General features: G+C 37.6%; 1 protein-coding gene and 1 long non-coding RNA gene across 3 annotated transcripts in view; one reads left to right on the top strand and one right to left on the bottom strand.

The window, feature by feature from the left end:
* Slc1a1 (solute carrier family 1 member 1) overlaps positions 1 to 21,832 on the bottom strand; it is a 77,285-nt gene that overhangs the window by 33,899 nt on the left and 21,554 nt on the right. For both annotated transcript variants that reach the window (XM_078047599.1, XM_005324068.5), the window contains exon 2: positions 2,825 to 2,965. In XM_078047599.1, the coding sequence (XP_077903725.1) occupies positions 2,825 to 2,965 (141 nt within the window). The remainder of the gene's footprint in view (positions 1 to 2,824; positions 2,966 to 21,832) is intronic.
* On the top strand, positions 11,085 to 21,413 carry LOC144377275 (uncharacterized). The gene is made up of 2 exons (XR_013438112.1): positions 11,085 to 11,216; positions 20,770 to 21,413. It is a non-coding gene; the product is annotated as an uncharacterized LOC144377275 (long non-coding RNA).

Raw genomic sequence — 21,832 nt, 5'->3', positions numbered from 1 at the left:
AACAGAATAACACATGTTCACCTTGAAAATGTAATGAAAGTTCAATGAATCATGTTTTCTTACTATCCAGATTGAACCATTGTTAACCTATTGGTTTTAACCCAACTTTTAAAAATGTATACATATTTTACAAAAGCCTGGCTTTTATACATCATGTTGTGTAATTTGTTTTATCCTTCCACTGGGCGCGTATTAGGAAAATTTCCACTTGTCATCAAATATGTATCCAAGCAGGTTTTTAATTGTCGCACAGTATCCTAACTTATGGGTATACCGTATATTTAGATTGCTTATAATTTATTGCCATTATTTTTTAAAATGCTACCATGAATATTCTTGTACCTAAATCTGTGATAATTTAGGTACACATATTTCTTTATGATAAATCCTATGAAGTAGAATTACCAGGTGGAAAGATCAGAACATGTTCTACACCACCTTTCCAGAAAGTTTGTTCCAAAATTGATGGGAAATGAAAGTGTATGAATTTTCCCACGTCATTGTCAATACTAGTACTGCCACTTTTTCCCTTTAATCTGACAATTTTAAACATGAAAGTGGTACCATTTTCCCTATTCTGCTTTTGCTCATGTCCTTAGAATCTCTGACCATTTCATTGTTCCACATCAAAAGAATGAGTAGTGGTTTTTCTTTCTCTTTAGTGCCTGACTAGCTACTGAGGATTTGGTAAAGAAAAGGTATAGAACCTACCAGGATCTGTGCTATGGCTTTGAAAAACAGCTGAGCTATGTCACTAAAGTACTGAGAATTATAATTTATTTCCCTAGATTATTTATAAAGCTGAGCTATACACAAAACAGCCTGCCTGAAATACATATCACTAAGTGATTCCCAACAGCCCATATTTTCAAACAACCAACATTATAGAACTAGTATATTCATACATGTATTTTTACCTTTTCTTCTAGAACCTGGATTACTACATGAGTTTTGAGTTGGCTGCTTAATTTGGATTAACTTTCTTTACTTTCCCAATAGAAACAAATTAAATGATGTCACTCATCAGGCAGCTTTTGAATCTTGTGCAAAATATGTAAAAGTATGCAAAATATCTTATATGTGTACAATTGTGAATATTTTCCTTAGGAGAGAATCCAAGATTCTCATTTTGCTCTTGAAAGAGTACAAAAAGAAAAAAAAGATCAAGAATCTTTGATATGGGGAAAATTTCTGAGGTGTCATAACTGCAGTGCCTACAGGAACCAGTCAGCAAATATAAAAGAGAGAAGTGGACAGGGTGTTAGGAATATGGAATGGTGGGGACTGTGGCATCCTCAAATGTATTTCCTCCAATTAAATGGAACCACTGTCTCTTGGCTCTTGATGGCTGTTGGTGTGTATGAATGGTGTATCTAGATCTTAATTTTTTCCAGAAAAAGCCAGAAATCTGTATATTTATACAAAATTCTTCCAAATTTAAATGCTTCCAATAATACGAAAATAAAAATCATGTGGGAGAAACAACTAATATGCTGATTTGTTCCTGAGGCTGTGAGGCTTGAAAGAACTCAGGCATTTCAAAACATAATTAAATACATAAATAAAGATAATTAAATGTTCTCTTTAGGTTTCTCATAAGCTGAGAACACCAAGATCATTTATGAACAAAGCTCCCAAGGGACTCAAATCTGACTGGAGTTTCGCTCTTGTGAAGTTCATTGGTCAAATGTGGCAGCTTTTCAAACAATGCAATTACTGAATGCAGCAGATTCCTCCCTTCCTCCTGGCCAATGTTTTGGACAAGATCAGATCTTTTCAGTGGCAGTGGAGAAAAGTGTTCTAGAAGAGGACGTACAAGTCTCCTAATTGCATGGTTACATAAACCTTGATTTTGAAGCTGACAACAGAAGTGATTAATGTCATGCCACATTTTCTCAATTGCCAGAATTGAGATAAGTACAAGCAGTGATGGAATGCATACGGCAGCATACCATTTCCAGATAAATGGCATTTTTGTCAATCAGGTTAGTCTCTATCCAGATAAGGAGATATATTGCAGGATTATATTATAGGATCCCTTCTCTTTGTTCGTAAATGGCCTTGGTGTTCTTAGCTTATTAGAAACCTAAAGAGACCATTTAATAATCTTTATTTATGTATTCAATTATGGTTTGGAATTCCTGCTCTTTGAAGAAATCCTACAATATAATGACCAATAAGAGAAAAGTCATTTTCAGATCCAACTGTGTCACAAGTTTAAAAATGCTGGCCTTGTAAAATATGGTACAAACCCATACTCAGGTCTTTTCCACAGTACTTGGCTGCTGGCCCCTTGGCAAATTTGCAGGACAAGTATGTAGCAAATTCTGAGTCCTGTGGAGGAGCAGAAGTAGGCGAGGAGTAGGGAACAGAGGAACCCTAAAGGCAGCTGCTGAGAGAGCTCAGCTGCAGCTGGGAAACAAATGAGTGAATTACTGAAAACATGATCAAAATTGACAACCACATTTTCCCTGAGGACACTAGCTGACATTTCAGGGACCAAATATGCCTTTTCCCCCTTCTGTGCCCCAGATGGAGTTTTATCTACAATATATTTGAAATAACATCCCCCTCAAAAGACATCATTTGTTGAACAAATGAAGATTTGAGACAGTGTTAGAGGAATAGAACCACGACAAAACCATACCACTCTGACACCAAGGAAATGTTTTCACCTAAGCAAATATACACTTTCCAAGTGAGGAGTGTATATGAGTGCGTGATTTGTGTGATGCCTCTACTGCATTCCAATTTTCCATAATTAGAAAAGAACAACATAGATTCTGCTGGACTCCTTTAAGAATCATAGAGAACATCAAGGTACCTGTAATCATGCTGGATATAATTAATGGCAAAATGATGAGTTTCAGCATCCTCATTAGAATTTCTCCAGGAAAAGCAAAGTAGAATTTCTCCAGATTCGAGAGCTTGCTGTATTCTCGAACTAAGACTCCTATAGCAATGCCTAAGAAAAACAAGGAAAAAAAGAGGAACATTGCTGAGTTCTCCCATCTACATTTTAATGGGAAACTATCCCCCAAACTGAAAACTTTAATGGCAAGAAGACATCACTCATGAATCTGTAAAATTTAGACTTTAAAAACATGTATTTTAAAAGGAAATAAGTTGAAGGTAAACATTAGTCGATTAATCCGTAAAAAAAAATTCTCACATAAAAGCTTTGGTTTGCATTTCTTTCCCATCAATTCTATATATAATAATCACAAAATATCAAAGAATATTGTAGAAAAGAAAGTGATCCACCATCTTAGAAAAACCAGTATAACTTTTATTTTTACAAACCACCTTATTCTATTTATCAGCAGAGACATTTTACATATTTCATAGCTTGCATATCCACTTGTATTTTCTCATAGTTTTGTTATAGGCATTTTTAGTGATAAATTTTTGTGAGGCTTTTCTGTTAATGCAACTTTTGTAATTTCAATAGCAAATTAATATTATATTGATTTGACATTTATTATATTACTGACAACTATGTTTTCATTGGTTTGCATTCTGTCCAGTTATTTCTAAGTAATGGCATGCTCCAGTTTATCCAATCAAGAGCCATTTTATGAAGTTTGTGATCTTGAGTTCTTATACATAAAATTGACTACAGGAGTACATTCACTTTTAAGAAATGTTATATATTCCCTGAAATTCTGCCTTAACAAGATGCTTATATGAAGTGTGCAGGAAACAATTTAATGACAACTTTGATAACTAAACTCACAAAATTTCAATATCCTCTTCATCATATTTCAAACTGTTCTAAATCCTTGTACCTCTCCCCACAAAATACACATATACACTTTTTTTTTAAACCACAAAATAAATGAATTGGGATGACTCATATCTTTTTTCTTTCACTAACTTCTGAAGAGTGATGCTAACTGAAAATAAAATGATTAAATGGCAGGAAAAATCAAAGAGGATATAACTGGATATGCAAATTCATAAACTCAAATTATCAGCTAGTGAAAATTTGACTGTAGGACAATGAAAAGAAATATGAATTATAATCAATATTAGAATTTCCATTTAATTTCAGGTATTCCTCCTTTACCCACTAGTGAGGTTCAGACCAAATACATGAACCTCTCACTTGGTGCATTTTGTGTTTTAAATCTATCCTTAATTTTGTTTTCCTACATATTCTATCTTTTCCTTGATCTCTTTATTTGTGCATATAAGACAGAATGCATTTCTGGTCATAAATGTTTCCCAAATTGTAGCTAAGACAAAGAACAAATCTATTACCCCTCTAATTTAGTTCATATATTAAAACCTACTGTTAGAAACTCATGAGTGGTTGATTCAAAATGTTTTAAGTAAACTAAAAATGCATTATATACTTCTTTCCTGCTTTATTAATTGTCTGGGTTCAATTGTTCCATATGCATATACTTATGCCATAAAGACAATCCATAATGCTCAAGATTGTTTTTTTTAAAAAAAAATTCTCTCTCCTGCTATTTATATTGCTTCAAATAAATTTTTGGCTTGAATGTGAAAGAAACTTCAATATGTAAAAATAAAGATGTGTTTGTGTTAAAAAAAAAAAAAAACAGCCACAAAAGCCCTATGTTATGTCCAACCTCAGGGTTTGTATTCCCAAGGATGAACTGCCTCTACCCATCTCCATCAAAATGAATGCAGTGTGCTTAGAAAGAAAAGTACTTACTATTTTTTTCAGACTCCAGTGAAATATGGGTTTTTACAGGAGAAACAAAAGAGTTGTAACTTGGAGTAGTTTAAAAACAATCAAGGGTAAACTGCAAGGTGAAATGCGTTATTGTATTTAGCAATTAAAACTTTCTATTAAGCTTGTTCTTGAAGGTCACTGTTATAAATTGTACTCCAACTTTCTCTATTATACTGAAAAGAATTAGAAATGCCAGTCAAGTTAAGGAGGTTTATAGATGTTGCCCCAAGATACCCAAGTACCTGAGGTGTTTGGTGAATGCCCTCAGCTGGGACCAATCAAATTTGGAAATATCAGATTCAGGTCAAGGTGAAGATAATCCCTGGAAGATCTTTGGGTCCCTAGACCAGGTCAGGATCTCACAGGACACATCCCCTCCCTACCCATTACAGAGTTGGAACCTTGGGCTGGATTAAGGTGCATGGAGAAGGTTCAAAAGCTAAAGCTTGCTGGGATAGGCCTCCCTGAGAGGGCTATGCCCACCTGAGAGAGGTAAAGGTCAATAGCCTCCTTGAATAGTAGAGTGCTATAGAGGTCTTTGGCAAGGCCAGCAATGAATTCCCTAGTGGTAAGGTAGTAGCTTAGAACACTGTACCCCTAGCAAGGGACTCAAGGACACTGTTTTTGAGCTTCTCTTCCCTACACAAGCAAGATGATCCCAAGCAGGTAGAGAGATAGTGTGGAAAGAATACTGGTGTTAGATGAGCAGGCTGGGATTTGGGTTGCACCAATTGTGAGGCATGTAAGCAGGGCCATAAATTTTAACTCCTCTTGTTAAGTGGTGGGGAAAGAGTTAAGTTAGCGACCTTCAGAGATCCCTCTGATGCCCAAGAGGCTATGAGCACCTCTGAGCCTCCACTTTAGTCACAGGATCTCAGTTCCAAGAAAGCTGTCCACACTTTCTCCAGGTTTCATGCTAAATATAAATATGTTAGTAACACAGAGGAGAAAGAAACACAAGAAGAAAACAATCAACTAGGGATTCTTAAGTTCAAAGACCCAGGTTTAAAAGAGAAGATACCCAGAATGTCATCTATTTATGTCTCTGTTGTGTGAGAAAACAACTGCAAGTCCCACAGACTTGTCCCCAGGGTTCTGGGGTGATTTGCTTTCTAAGTTTATAAAAAAAATTATTATTCAGGAAGCAATACTGGAAATCACAAGGAGAAAAAAGCCATATATCAGTACATCAGCCTGTCTTCCTCTCTGTTTTCTCCAGGTCCTCACCAGTCCTTGTTCTCAGGAGCTCACACTTTTTTAACCTGGGGATAGTAGCTGAATTGCATTTGACTTAGATTTATGAAAGCAGCATTGTTACTGTTTGAGCGGACGTGAAGGACAGAGATTAGAATCTTTTGTGTGTGTTTTTTCCCCACTAGTTTCCCATTACACAAATTAATTTTGGATTGATTAAATAAGAATTATTGACAAAGGTAAATATTTTAAATTTTCATTGAAATAGTTATCAGGCCATGCCACACGCTAGGCTCTATAGTAAGCAATTAACCATGTGCCCTTTTGCCCTCCTGGAGCTACTCTGAGATGAACATTAATGGTGAGAAAAAAAAAAGCATAAAAAGACACTTCCTATAATGACAACGTGTATACGCTGGATAAATGGAAGGATGGTTTCTCTATCCTGTCCTTACACTACAATATATCTGGACCTTTTTCTCATCCTTTTCTTGCTCTCCAAAGATCTGAGTAGCTCCACTAATGCAAGCCTTTCTTAGAAGTATATCTCAAAAACCAGATGCTTGGGTTTGTAAAACTCTTATTTTTTTTCAAATTCTTAAAAAAGTATTTACTATACAAGCAATATTAGAATAGCTCTACTAGAAATTTTTAAAAAGTATAAAAAAATTCACCCCAAACTACCAACTCACTTGAATACCTGCAAAGTGAAATTGTTTTTATTTTACATATTCTATCACAGTTAACCATAATATAATGGTGAACACAAATGAGCACATTTGTGTTCTTGTCAGGAGCTATATTAAACACCTCAAATGAATTATCATATTATCTCTTGTCATTTTTTAATGGCTATATCATCATGGAGTTTTTGGTATTTTTTTTATTGAGGTAAAATTCATATAACACAAAATTTGCCATTTAAAGTGTACAATTCAATGGTTTTTATGTATATTCACAATGTTGTAGAACCACTGCCAATGTTTAATTCTAGAACACTTCTATCACCCCAAAAAGAAACAAACTCAAACCTGTCAGGAGTCGCTGCTCATCACCTTCTCTCTCCTGAGGCCCCTAGAAACCACTAATTTACTCTCTGCCTCCACAGATCTACCATGAGGCCTGCGCAATGGTTTCATTAATGAGGTTCTAGGCATAAAGTTAGTTAGAAGAGATCGAAACAAAACACACATCAGTTACCTTATTTCTATTGCTAGGTCCGAGACGGGTCCCCTCTCTGGTTCCTCCTCTAACCGCCCAGCAGGGCAGCAAGGATTACTCAGGGCTAGCAGGAGAGAGAGAGAGAGAGAGAGAGAGAGAGAGAGAGAGAGAGAGAGAGAGAGAGAGAGAGAGAGAGAGAGAGAAAGAGAGAAAGAGAGAGAGAGAGAGAGAGAGCACGCCTGGGAGTAGCCTTTTATTGGGGAACAAGAGATTCAGGGGAGAATTCCATCCAATGAAGGTTGAGGGGGGGCTGCACTCCAAGGTCAGGGTCAGTGATTGGGTCCCCGGGGTCAGTGGTCAGGCACATCCCCACATGGATGGGCTCTCTCATCAGGAAAGGGCCGGGAAAGCTTCGACACAGCCAAAGCGCCTCAGACCCTTAAGGGGAGCCACCCAATCACGTGTCAGAATGGCTTCCCACACACAGATTCCTGCTCTGGTAGTTCACAGAAATGGATTCATACAATAAGTGGTTGGTTGTCTCAGTTCTTTCACTTAGCATGTTTTCTAGAGTCACACACGGTGCAGAATGTAAAGGGGGGTTATAAAGCGTTTTTCACTTGATATCATGAACATTTTTCACTTGATATTGAACATTTTTACTGTTGGTAAGTGTTGAATATTACAAGTTTGTATAGACTTGCTTATTGACCATCAACCAACTTTTAGACATTCAATCCTAGAAAAATTTCCTGAATGTTGCTGACTTTTCCTAACAACCAAAGAAGACAAGCATCAAATGTGATGCAAAGCCTTAATATTATCATACATGTTCAGACTTCAGGGAAGAAGGCACACTGCACACATTCTTTGTAGTATCTGAATTCAAGAAAAAGCAATAACAAATTAACATTTATTAATGCCAATTACATACCAAGCACTACATTTGAGTGCTAGAGGATCTGAAAAGCATGAGTTAAAAAAGAGTTCAATCTTGTTGTTATTGCAATAATAAATGTTTTCCTTCATGGATAACTCTGTCCACTATCAACAGGAAATGTGGTTTGCACTGTTTTGTCAATAGCTGTGACTGCTTCCATTGAGTCATCTCTCCTGGTGTCTACCACCTACAATTAATTCAGTCTGACTCAAGAATAAAGTTGATCTTGGTGAGGATCTCATGGGTTTCTCTGGGATAATGGTTTGGGACCACAGAAAAAACAGTTTCTGTTGGGCACATTACTGAGCTAAACCAGCATCACCATGCCTTAAAGAGTGACTGCTTCTCCCAGCACAGCTGACCTTGAAGTAACTTCTGGAATCAAAGGTTACACTTTTTTCTGCACTATTACTGTTCCAAGTGTCCTTAGTTATGTTTCCAATGCTTCAAAAAATTAATGGGCCATAATGGAGGGTTTTGACAATGCAGTGATCCAGATTTCTGATTATCCACAACATTCCACCATCCAATATGTCAGATATCCGAATCTGTGATATGCAATTTGAGAGGGAGGGGAGAATTGGACCCTCTTCTTTGCATGCTCCTCCTTATTCCTTCCTCCCCTCCCCCAACCTTCTGTCACTCCAAATAAAAGTTAGAGAAAATAAGGGAAGGCATCAGGTCATTCACTTTTCATTATTTATTGCGTATTTTTAGGAAGACATTAAACACTCAAGTTATTCTTTCAGCCTACTTGATATAAATAAATAAAACACATGCATAATATTTGTTTTATTGTCCAACTCAATTTTATCATCTGGTAGCACTCAAAGCATTCCTTTTACAAATGACTGAGAATTTTAAAAGGGACTAGCTCCACAGACCATGAGTAAAATGACTATGGTGATATAATAATAACCAATATACATTTAAAAAACGAGAGCTGATGCTAGAGACTCCCATTTATTATACTCATCTGCATTTTTATCTGTTCCCTCATACATAGGTTTTTATTCCACTGTTATGATCTAGATATGAAGTATGAGACAATGCATGAATGTTCAGAGGTAAAATGACTGGGTTATGAGAACCTTAACTCATCACTGATGAGGATTAATCCCACTGATATGGAAGAACTGGGTAACTGCAGGCAGGTAGGATATAGCTAGCAGAAGTAGGTCACTGGGGGCATGCGTTTGAGGTTTATATTTTGTCCCTGGTGTATGGCGCTCATTCTCTGCTTCTTGGTTGCCATGTCCTGACTGTTTTTCTCCACTATGCCTTTCCACCTGATGCTCTGCCTCACCTTGGGCTCAGAGTTTATTGAGTTGGCTGTCTATAGACTGAACCGCTGAAACTGTAAACCCCAAAGAAACTTTTCCTCCTCTATGTTGTTCTTGTTGGTCACAGTGATGAAAAGCTGACTAAAACATCCACTCACTAATATGCACACATCAAATATTTACTGAGCACCTATACAAATAGGCACCATAACACACTGCATGACTACAAGGACAACTCAATGTCCAGCCCTGTCCTCAAGAAATCATCTTTGAAAGGCACACAGACAAACTGTTTTTAAACAATGGGAGCCTGGTGTGATGGCACACACAATCCTAGTGGCTGGAGAGGCTGAGGTAGGAGGATCACATAGCCTCAAACAACTTTGTGAGGCCCTAAGCAATTTAGCAAGACCCCATCTTAAAATAAAAAACACAAAGGGCTGAGGTTGGGGCTCCATGATTAAGCAGCCCTGGATTCAATGGAAAAAAAGAGTTTGGATGAAGATAAACTCTGTTTATCAGGGAAAGGAGGACTAATAATAAGACCAAAAAGAAAGACATTTCAGAAAAACAGAACACTATTGCAAAGGCATGGAGTTTAGAAATCCTAGTGCATGTGAACGGCTTCAAGCCATTCAGTATGGGAGGTGATCAGAAGGAGGACCAGCAGCTGCTGAAGGGCAGACTGAGACGGGTCCCACACACTATGCTAAGAAATTGAAATTGATCCTGAAGGCAGTAGGAAACCACTGACAGATTTACCCATTCATCTAAAGGAGTTCTGAATTAAGAGAGCTGTGTGAACGCTAGAAGCAGGGAGAACAGTTAGGAAGTCACGGCTGTGATCCTGGCGAGAGGTCTTAAGAGAGTAGAGAACTGGGAAGACTTAGGAGGTAGAAGTGCAAGTACTTGGTGATGAATTTGTGGGTAGAGGGTGGTACAGCTGAGGAAGAAAGGGAGGCCCTGGGATTCTTGCCAGTTTTCTAGCTTGGTCAATAGGGTGGACATTGGTACCTATCCCAGTGGGGAATTTGGGTAATTCTGGAGAAAGGTGATGAATTAACTTTTGGATGAGAAAGATGCTTAATGAACCCGTGGATATGTGGGTACAGAACCCTGGAAAGTGGTGTGGGTGGGTTAATATGGGTGACACCAGCAAAAAAGTAACTAGAAAGGTAAGGGCAGATGAGGCCACACGTCAGCCAGCTCAGGTCATGGCCAAAGAAGCATGCACGGCCATGGTACACTGTAAGGTAGGAGGCACAGATTCTGGCTTTCCTGTGTAAAACTACAAGCCTGTTTTCTTTCTTCTGATCTTCTTAAATCATAAGACTCTAAAACTATGAGAACATCTAACTTGCATTTTTAATAAAACCAGACTCCAGTTCTCCATGATTGTCCACGGAGGGAGTATATTCTCATGGGAAGGACAGGCAGGCCTTAGGACTTGGTGTTTTGCTCCTGGAGATGCCTTTCCCTTTGGGAACTTTCACTAATAGCACTGGCATCCCCACACTGTGGCCCAATGTTTAAAGTATCCATTCTCTTCATACCTCAGCACAGCCAAAGCCAGACTAAAAGGCCTAAATGAGAACTTGCTAAAAGTCAGGTTATGACTTGGGGGGGGGGGAATCAACAAAGAGTAAGATGCATAAGATAAGTTGGGTAAAGAGATGCCCATATTTACTGATTCTTAGCTGATGATCACAAAAAGAAAGCCTCCTGCTATGTTAATGGTTACCCCAGGAATTGTTTAATTTCTTTCATCTTCTGAAGCTCAAGTACAAATTCAAATTTCTGCTTCTTTTCAGAAGGTTCACCACTTTCTCCTTCAGAGTAGTGAACCATAATGATATTCAACAAAAACATTCTAAAACTCGATCCTCCATTGGGTACCACCGAAGACCCCAGCAGACATTAGTGTTGGATGGTAGGTTAATTTTTATTTATTTATATTATGTAAACTTAGAAACCATTTCTGTGGATCTTTTGTCTAAAATGAGTCTGATTTGAAGATCTCAATCAAAATTGTATTCCAAGACTAGACACAGAAGGCTACCAAATGCAGCACCTTTGATCTTCTAGTGTGTTGACCACAGAGGTTCAGATAAAGGAAGAATAATCAATGGTGTAACAAAACCAGCATTGTTTGTGGAGTATGCCACAGTTTACAGGGTACATTCAGCATCTATGGGAATAATTTCTATTGCTGTGTAACAAACAACAAACTTAGCAGCTTAAAACAACAAATATTTATCGTTAGTTTCCACGAGTCAAGAGCCAGGGCACAGCACACAGCTGCATGGGGGTCATCTGCTCAGTGCATCACAGGCTGCATTCCTTTCTGGAGCTTGGGGTTCTCTTCCAAGCTCATGGGACTGTTTTCAGGATTTACATCCCTGTGGTTGTAGAACTGAGGTCCTTGATTTTTTTTTTTTTTTCTTAACTATCAGCTTGGAGCTGCCCTGGGCTCTTGGAGGTTTCCACCATTCCTTACCACATGGCTTTCCCACAACATGGCCGACACCTCTTCCTAGTCAGCAGGACTATATTTTCAGGTCTGGCTCAGTCTTTTAAAGGGGTTTCACTGGATGAAATAAACTCTACCCAGAATATTCTCCTTTTTGATTAATGTAAAACCAGCTGAATAGGGATCCTAACTACCTGATAAATCCAGGTAATATCTCATCTTTGCCAGATAATATAAATAATTACAGAAGTGAAATCTCATCAAAGTGTTGTTTATGGGAAGGAGATTATATAGAGCGTGTGTACCAAAGGTGAGAATCTTGGGGAACATCTTAGAATTCGGCCTACCATAGCTATTTGTCCATAACCTGATGACATAGAGTAAAACCCTTCGGTAGCACTGGCATTAACTCTATTGCTTAACAGTAAGTGTGTTAGAATTCCATGCCATGTAGCATAGAATTCAGATTGTCAATTATTTGAAAAAATGCTATACTAAAATATTTCAAGGAAAAGTAAAAAAGCATTAAACACACATACACTCACTATCCAGAATGAACGAATCATTAGCATGTTACCAAATTTGCTACAGATTTTCTTGATTTAAATAAACCCTTATGGTAGAGGATCATTGTAGCTCCCTCAATTCTATTCTCTTCTCTCCTCAAGGACATCACTATTTTGAGTCTATTTTCTGTGTCTCTCTCTATATATACATACTACATATCTGTGTCTATCTCTTAAACTGTATTATACTGTTTGTGTTGGAGAATATTACTTAAATGTTATCTGTTTAAATGTATGTTTCCTTTCTCAATATGCCTTTTAGTTTGGGAATGTTTTCATCATGTTTTTGAGATTTATGTATGTTAATACAAGAAGATCTACTTCCTTTATTCTAAGTCTATTTCAAAATGTGTTCCATACCACACGCCTATTTTGTTTTTGTTTTGTTGTTAAATTCCACCCTTATCTAGCAATTTATTTCCTTCTAATGTTTTAGGTTTATCTGTTCTTTTTCTAAATTTTATAAATTGATTGTTTAGCACATTCGCTTTTTCACCCATTTCATACTATCCTCCTTCTAAATTCTGTGATAGTATTCTATGAATTATTATGCAGTGTTTTCATTGCTGATTACTTCTTATAATTTCTACTGTGACTTCTTTGAATTATAAATTATTTTAAAATGTGCTTTTCAGTACCCAAATACCTAGGAAGCTTTTTTTCCCTCTGTGATGCAACTGACTGGTTTTCTCAAGCCTATCTTCCAGTTTACTAATCCTTGCTTTGTTTTTATTTAGTAGATATTTAATTCACCTACCAAATTTTTAATCCTGTTGTCTTTAAGTTTCATTTTTATCTCCTCATACTATGTCTAAATCATTTTTTTCTATTTTCCAGTTTCTGTTCCATCTGTTTTTCTTGAAGAATGTGACACATTTTTATTATGTACTCTTACAGAATGTTTTATCATGTCTATTTTGGGGACACATACTCTCCTGTTCATGTCCTTTCCTGCACTGTGTGTGTGTGTGTGTGTGTGTGTGTGTGTGTGTGTGTGTGTGTTTTAATTGTAGGATTTTGGTGAGGGGTAGCTTTTTCCTGAGAGTTGTGAAAGTGTCTTTATCAGCTACTCACTTGGCTTGGGGACGCAGGAGTTTTGAGGCCTCCAGGACAGTTTTCATATTAGATGTTTTAGCTTAGGAAATCAGAATTACATGGTGGTATTAATTTAAATCGTGCACCTAGGAAAGCATAAGTCCGGGGTTTAATTTATTCATAAGTGCCCCATCTCCCTTCACTTTTTGCCATGGTCAGATAGCAAGATTTCTCAAGGTTTTCCTGAGGTCACCGAGTAGAATTTTTCTGCTCTGTATTCTAAGGACAGGGTCAAATTTTGAGGTTACAGGCTTTCTGCAGAGTCTGATTGTGGCTCCTTTATTCATGCAGATCAAGATCATCTCAATTTTTCCTCATGTGAATATTAAAACTCCAGTCTCCCATCATAAAGGCTTATCATTGAGTCTAGACCTTGGCACAGCTCATTTACAGTTTGGGCTACAGTTTACAGTCCTGCTACAGTTTCAATCTGAACATGTCCTTCAAGGCCCATGTATTGAAGGCCTGTGGTGCTGTTGGGAAGTGGTAGAACATTTAAAGAAGGTTGGGACCTAGTGTATGGAAGTGAAGTCACTGGAGGCATGTCCTTGAAGCCATATTGGGACCCCAGGCCCTTCCTCTTTCTTTGCTTCCTGCCTGCCTTGAGGTGAGCACCTTCCTCTGTCGCACATTCCCACCACGATGTCAGCCTTACCACAGACCCAAAGCAACAGGGCCAAGCAATCATGGACTGAAACTTTCACAACTGTGAATTAATTAAATTTTGCCTCCTTATAACTCAAATTAGGAACTTTGTTTTCAGTGACAGAAAGCTAACTAATATGAGTTCCCTTTTAATTTCTGGCACCTGAAGATTTTCCTTTATTTCTGTTGAGTTTGGGTTTATGTATTGTTTCTATATTAATTTGGAGAGAAGTGCTACATTTTATGTGTGTGAGATGGTAGGAGAATCCATCCAGATTAGCCATTATGTGATGTTACACCATTACCAATGATCTATTCCTTATCCTTTCCAGTGTGACCATTTTAAGATGGGTAATGGACTCAATGAAGATTAAAACTGAGAGCCCCACAAAATATAGAAAAGATCTTGCTATATTAAGGACTTGCTATATTAAAACAATTACTGATTTTCCAAATATTTCCATGTAAACTCATGGAATCAATTAGCCAATAATCATTTACAGACCAACAAATTCTTAAAAGACATTAGTCAATGGAAAAATATAGAGGAGAGCAATGCATATTCAAGGGGGCCTTTAATCTACATAATGAAATAAGTATGTTAAATAACATGAGATATTTTGAGGGGAGAAATTAACAACTACTCAGGGAGAAGGCTCTGGGTTCAGACTGTGTTCAAATCCTGGCCTCACACTTTATTTAGCTGTGTAATTGTAGATAAAATACTTATCCAGATGCATGTACCTGTTTCTTCATCTACACAAGAAGCATAATAAAATACAATCTCAGAGTCATTAGGAATTTAAATTTAATTTAAATTTAAGCTTTACATTTGCATGTAAAGTTCTGGTTCATGAAGTAAGAGCTTCTAATAAATGTTTGCTATTATAAGCTATGCACTCTTTTTTTCCACATTTTTATTGGTGCACTATAGTTGTACATATTGATGAGTTTTATTGTTACATATTCATACATGCACACAATGTAACAATATATTTTGACCAATATCACTCCCCAGTATTCTTCCCTCCCTCTACCTACCATCCCTGGGTCCCTTTCCTTTATTGATCTCCTTGACACCTGAAGGCAATATGGAAAGTCCAATACGAGAATGAGGATATGTTTGGATTGATTATCTGCTGTATTACCAGTTTAACTCAGAGTTTGGGAACATAAACTCTTCATAGATTTTCTCATAAAATCCTCAGAACAGTATGGCTTTGACAGGTGAATCATGGTCACAAATTTGAAAAGCAACAGAATCAGAAGAAATTAATGTAAAATATTTTCAGTGAGACTAAATTTCCAGTTATTCGCTTAGTTTACTGAATTTATTTTGGTAGATAAATAGTTACTTTTATTCTATACATTTTAAAAGTTTCAGAGTTAAAGTTAGGACATGGGAAGGACTCAAGAAGTACACCCAATGTGATCTTAGTTCATTTCTATACAAATTGATATTACTGAAATAAAAGTCTCAAGATCTGAATGGGACTAAAAGAAAAGGCATTTTAAATTTTTTGGTGTCTTCTAAAATAATTCTTATTGTGATTCAGTAACCTAATTAAATTTTGCAAATATTTACCATGTCCAAGGATCTGGGTTAGAAGACATGTGGGAGTAATGATATTAAAATGAATGATATAAGACCCCTTCCCTCAGGGAGCTCATGGTTAATTAGGGCCAATCACAGATGCAATTTAGCCTAAGACAGGGGGCAGAGTGGGAATTTCTATAGAATTGTTTACATTTCAGGGAAATGTTAAGTGACCGAAATTTTCTTCATCCAATAACGAGAAGAAGTACAGGCAATACTAGGATGACATCAAGAGTACACTAGGCTGAATTCATGAAAGCCATGAAAAAAGAAAGATGAATCTGACTCAGACAGACACAGATTCAATAACCATGTGAAGTGGGCAGGAACAGGGAGGATATCAATCTATGATGCCCAAATTTTGATGTGCATATGAATCACATGGGGAACTCATCCAAAGTTTCAAATTTAGTGATATCATGCCTGGCGTAGCAAAGATGTAAAGAAGCCTAGCAGGGGCAAGGGCATTCTTGCACTAATGACAATGTCCATCTTGACAGAGCTGAAAGATCCTGGTGCAGGCCTCCAGCAATGGTACAGAGAGTATGCAACATACAAACAAGTTGGGTTATCAGCTCCCTTTGGAAAAGTCCTGACCTAAGAGCCATCTTTGCCCACTCTTTCTCTCTTACCCAGTCTACTATTTCAGCTGTGGTTCCCTTTCCCTGTTGTGTCTCAGGGCAGAATTCGAGGTTTCCACAAGGTGTGTAGAGATGATGGCAGAGTTGATCCAATTTACTATCCCAGTCAGGCCAATCCATCTTAACAAGAAGAATGTGCTGTAAATATTCTCCTTGGAAGGAAGAGAGTTGTTTTTTATTTTTATTTTTTTCTAGTACTGGGGATTGAATCCAGGCATGCTATATTCCCATTCCTTTTCATTTGTTTTTGAGACAAGGTTTCACTAAGTCGCCCAGGCTAAACTTGAACTTGTGATTCTCCTGCTTCAGCCTCCCAAATTGCTGGACTATAGGCTTGTGCACCATGCCTGGCTCAGACATTTTGTTTGTTTGTTTGTTTTTCAAGAGTAATTCTGAAGCAAAAACAATGTTTCCATTCCTACCATGGGTTAAAAATAAGATAAACTGTAAGGAATCGGTTTGACCTGACCTCAGCCATCTGAGTCATAACTACCAATATTGCCCCTACGTATGGTAGGCTTTCCATGCATAGTTTCCCAGTGTACTATAAATAAGCAAAACCTTTTCAGAGGTATGTAGAGATTTATGATCCGACTCTGGAGCTGTCAGTACAAGGAATGTGCCTGATACTAGCTTGATATAAACCAAGTACATTTGGCGTGGATAAGTCACTCTTGTCTTGATCACTTTTATACGCCCTTTTCCTCTAACCCAGATTGGAAAGATCCATTGGTCTTGCTGCTGCCCAGGATCATGCTTCTACCAGTAAGTCCCCAGAAAATTGAGTTATTTGCAATCCTGGGTCTCTTTCTTTGTTCTCATGGCAACTTGTAGCTGGTTCTCACACATTGAGACCAGGTTTTTTGGGAACATAAACCCACAAACTTCTGCCATGACCCAACCCCATCCTCAGCCTCCATGACACTTTCTACTATAGGAGATGGTGACCACTGCTTTCTTCAAGGTGGAGGGATTAATGCATGACCTCAACAGTAAAACCCTTTGCAAAGGAAGTGCTTCCTTCTCACCTCAATCCCTATGTTTGAGCACAAATTCTGATGATATTCCAAACACCAATTATTAAATATAAGGCAGGACTTGGCAGAAACCACTAAGTTTCACAATATGGCAGTAAAACACATATTTTTTTTTTAAAAAAAACGTAGCTTTTCAACTGACTCAAGAATGGCAGACATGTAAAGTATGTGTTTGGCAAAGTTTATATAAAACTCTCATACAACTCAACATTAAGAGCCTAGTTTTATTAAGTATGCAAAGATTTTGAATACATCTCTCCAAATAAGATATGTAAATGAAATAAGTACATGAAATGTTGTCCAACATCATTAGTCATTAGAAAATGTAAATCAAAATCCCAAAAGAGATCCCACTTCACATTAATTAGGATGGATATATATGTATGCAGTAGAAAAATAATATATTTTTGTGAGGGTGGGGAAAAATTGGAATCCTTCTACATTGTTTTTGGGAATGCAAAATGACATAGTCCCTATGGAAAACTATTCAGCAGTTCCTCACAAAGTCAAGCATAGAATTAACATGACCCAGAAGTTCCACTTCTTGGTACACATTCAGGAAAATTGAAAACATACCTTCACACAAAATTTATACATGAAATGTTCATAGCAACATTATTAATAAATAGCCAAAAAGTTAAAACTATTTAAATGTCCATTATCTTATTGTTGGATGAACAAAATGAGGCGTACCCATGCAAGGGAATATCATTCAGCTATAGAAGGCATAAGGCACTGATAAATGCTACAGAATAGCTGAACCTCAAAACTAAACAAAGTGAAAGAAAGCCAGTCACAAAAAACCACATATTTTATGGTTTCCTTGATGAGAAATGTTCAGAATAGGCAAACCCATGAAGACAAAATGTATACTCGTGTGTTGAGAGCCACAGCCCAGTCAGAATGATGCCTGGCATTTGCCAGAGGGAATGGTTGAAAGGTGACGCTGGATTGATTGTATTGTATCTTTGACCTTTACTGTTGGGCAATAGGGCGGCTCTTGCTGCCTCAGGTGCCCGATACTTTGGAGTTCCCGGGAGTTGTAGCGGGGGAGGTTCGGAGAGATTGGACGGAGCCTGGTGGAGGGAGTGTGGTCCCATGTGGTGTGTGCACTGTCGGTGAGAGTGGGAGAATAAAGAGTTGCTGTTTGAATCTACAAGGCTTTGTGGCGGCTCGGTAATTTGTGCCCAGCCAGACTGCGGCACTCATAGTTTCTACAAATGGGATAAGGGATTGGAACTGAATGCTAATAGACATGGGGTTTCTTTTTGAGACATGAATGGAAATTAGATAGCAGAAATGGTTGTACAACACAATGAATATACTAAAACCACTCATAGTATACTTTAAAATGGTAAAAACATAAACTATACCTTAATTTATAAAAGCATACACTCCCTCTTAAATGAACTAAATTGATTGAGAAGGGGGAAAAGAACCAGAGAATAATAATACTAAATATGATTAATTTACACTTTGATTATTTCAATGGTTTATTTATGGGATAGGAAAGATGACAATGACATAGGAAACTTCTTTTTCTTTTAATCATCATACCAATAGCACAAAGATCACTAATGATGTGGTGATCAGACTTTTGTTCAGACTTGGCAAGATGTGTGTAAGTTTATTAGATTTGAAAGTCTCACCAATAATGTGAAAACCCAAATGAAGCCAGACATGTTTATTAACAGCTCAAAAGAAGATGATCAATTCAAAGAAAAATTGTAATTACATATTATGGTTCATAACCTGCAAAGGAGATGTTTGAGAGCTTAATTTTCAATTATATAGTATAAAAATGAATAAAAACAGCTAACACTAAATCAGAACTATTCTAAGATTATGATTTGAAAATCCTTGGAGAAAATGAAAAGTCAAAACTAATGACCTAGCTAGGTGTGTTGGCACATGCCTGTAATAGCTACTTAGGAGGCTGAAGCAGAAGGATTAGGAGTTTGAAGTCAACCTGGACAACATAATATGAGGCTCTATATTTTAAAAAACCTATAATATAAAAATATATAAAAAAAACCCCCACAAATTTTAAAAATTAACAGCCTGGAAAAATATCAACTGTCATTAATGAATGACTTGCATGTTATATACAACCATTCTGGTAAGCTCTGTGGAGGTTACAAGAGCCTAGTACCACGTGGTTTACAGTCTAGATGTCTTATTTCTTCTAAGTCATAGCAGAAATTTCCAGGAATTTCCCAAGCCTGGAGTTGAGTCTCCTGTACCAATTAAACAGTGTTACAGTAAGTAGGCCACTTAACCCTCTAAGCTGAAGTATCCTCGTCAAAGAGGGGAAAGAGACCCTATGTCACACTGCCACTGGGAGCATTAAGTGAAATAATGAATGCAGAGGACTTAGCCCTGCCCTTGGCCCACGGGAAGGCTTAATAAGTGTTAGCTATGATTGAGCATGACAACAGATGACACTAATGGCAGCAAAAGTTGAGAGAACAGCACTTTCAAAATTAACTGATGCCCTGGCATAAATCAAAACTACTCCGAAGATAACAGAAGAGGAATCACGAATCAGGATTTTAATTTGTGTCTATCACATATTTAGCTATGTCATTTTATCTTTTTTGCTTTTGGTTGCTTCATCTAAAAACTTCAACCAACATGGCTCAGAAGTGTGAAAACCAAACAAGTAAACGTATATAAGAAACACTTTGTGATCTAAACCAACATATCCATTATTCTTATTTTAGAATGTGCATGTCTTTTATTTTTTAATTATTTTATTTTTGTTTCTTCTAATTAGTTATACATGATAGTACAATGCATTTTGACATATTGTACACAAACGGAGCACAACTTCTCATTCCTCTGGCGGTACATGGTGCAGAGTCACACTGGTCATGTAATCATACATGTATGTACAGTAATAATGTCCGTCTCATCCCACCATCCTTCCAACCCCCACATTTCTTCCCCTCCCCTCACTACCCAATCCAAAGTTCCTCTATTTTTATTATTCTTATTTGCTCCCATTTCCTTGAAGACCATTCAAATTACAGATATTTATGTAAAACTTGGAGGCCTAAAGACACATTCTTGGTGGAGGGTTGAACAAAAACTCCTATTAAGAGCAGGAAGAAACCTGTTTTATTTTTAGTTCATAACTGTCTTCAAACTAATAAACACATATCCCAGTCTTAGAAGCACAGGAGAAAGATGTTGAAGACCGTAATGCAGGCAGAACAGTGGGAAAACATGACATAAATTTGACACAATTGGGCCCAAACTCCACTCATTCTGTATTTTCTAGCTCTGGGACACAGCGTAAATGGCAGCCTTAATTTTGTCATTAGTCAGGAGAGAATGATACCTGACTCGGAGATCCAGGGTCTGAATGTTAAAGGTGATAAACCATAAAGTCAAGTAATTCTCTTCCTCTTTCTTTTCATTCCTTCCCAGTCACTTCCACCTTTCCTCTTAGGGAGCAGAGATGGTGCTGAAAGGTAATAGCAGAAGCAGAGTGACCTGAAATTTTTCACTCTACCCAGATGGACAGAGTGTGACTGAAGGATCCTCTATCTGATAGAAGCCACAGACACCGCAGGGACAGGTAGCTGGAGTTGGAACAGAGTGTGAGGTCTCCATCACCACAGATTCTAAACAGATGCAAGAAGTCTCCAGATGGTGGCCACAAAGACATTTAAAAACACATGCGACAGAAGAAACTTTTTTACCACTCTAAGAAATAATACCTCCTTGATCATCTGTCCAAAATAAAAAAGGGGAAAAAATTCTATTCTTAAAGACAGAATTTAAATGCATATCAACAACTTCCACAGTTGGCACAGAAGAATGCAAACACCCAAGGCTTCCAGGGTCAGGGCGGTACTGAGGGAAGCAGGTCTTGGTGGAGGGTGGCCTGTGGTGGTCCAGCCAGCTCTGGCCAAGCACTGTCACCAAAGAAATGAGGGTCCATGGGTGACTCATTCTCTTTTTTTTAACTAGGAATCTGGGTCTTTGTGTGAAACCATCTATTTTTGAATGTTAACAAATGCTTATAAACAACTATTAAATTCTGTGAGGTCATGCCAATACCTCTGCAAGTCAGTTTCCTCTTAGGTTGTCATCTTTCACTCTGGTTTTTTTCATAGAAGATAAGACAAGTGTGGCAGCACATGACAGGAGGACGTGAGTGAGTTCAAAGCCAGCCTCAGCAAAAGCAAGGTACTAAGCAACTCAGTGAGACCCTGTCTAAATAAAATACAAAATAGGGCTGTGGATGTGGCTCAGTGGTTGAGGGTCCCTGAGTTCAATTCTTGGTACAAAAAAAAAAAAAAAAAAAAAACCAGGACAGATACAGAAACAGAAAAGGAAAGCAACTGACTCCTGTTTGGTTGAAAGCAAGCAAGCATTACAGTATCAGGAAATGAGCACAATGAACACACAAAGCCTCCTGTGGTCTCCAGGCACTCTTAACAAATGTTATCAGAGTGACTGATCACACCAGCACCCCAGGAAATAT

Source organism: Ictidomys tridecemlineatus, chromosome 4, assembly GCF_052094955.1.
Source record: "Ictidomys tridecemlineatus isolate mIctTri1 chromosome 4, mIctTri1.hap1, whole genome shotgun sequence".
NCBI classification, from domain to species: domain Eukaryota; kingdom Metazoa; phylum Chordata; class Mammalia; order Rodentia; family Sciuridae; genus Ictidomys; species Ictidomys tridecemlineatus.
This window is presented reverse-complemented; position numbering and strand designations above follow the sequence as displayed.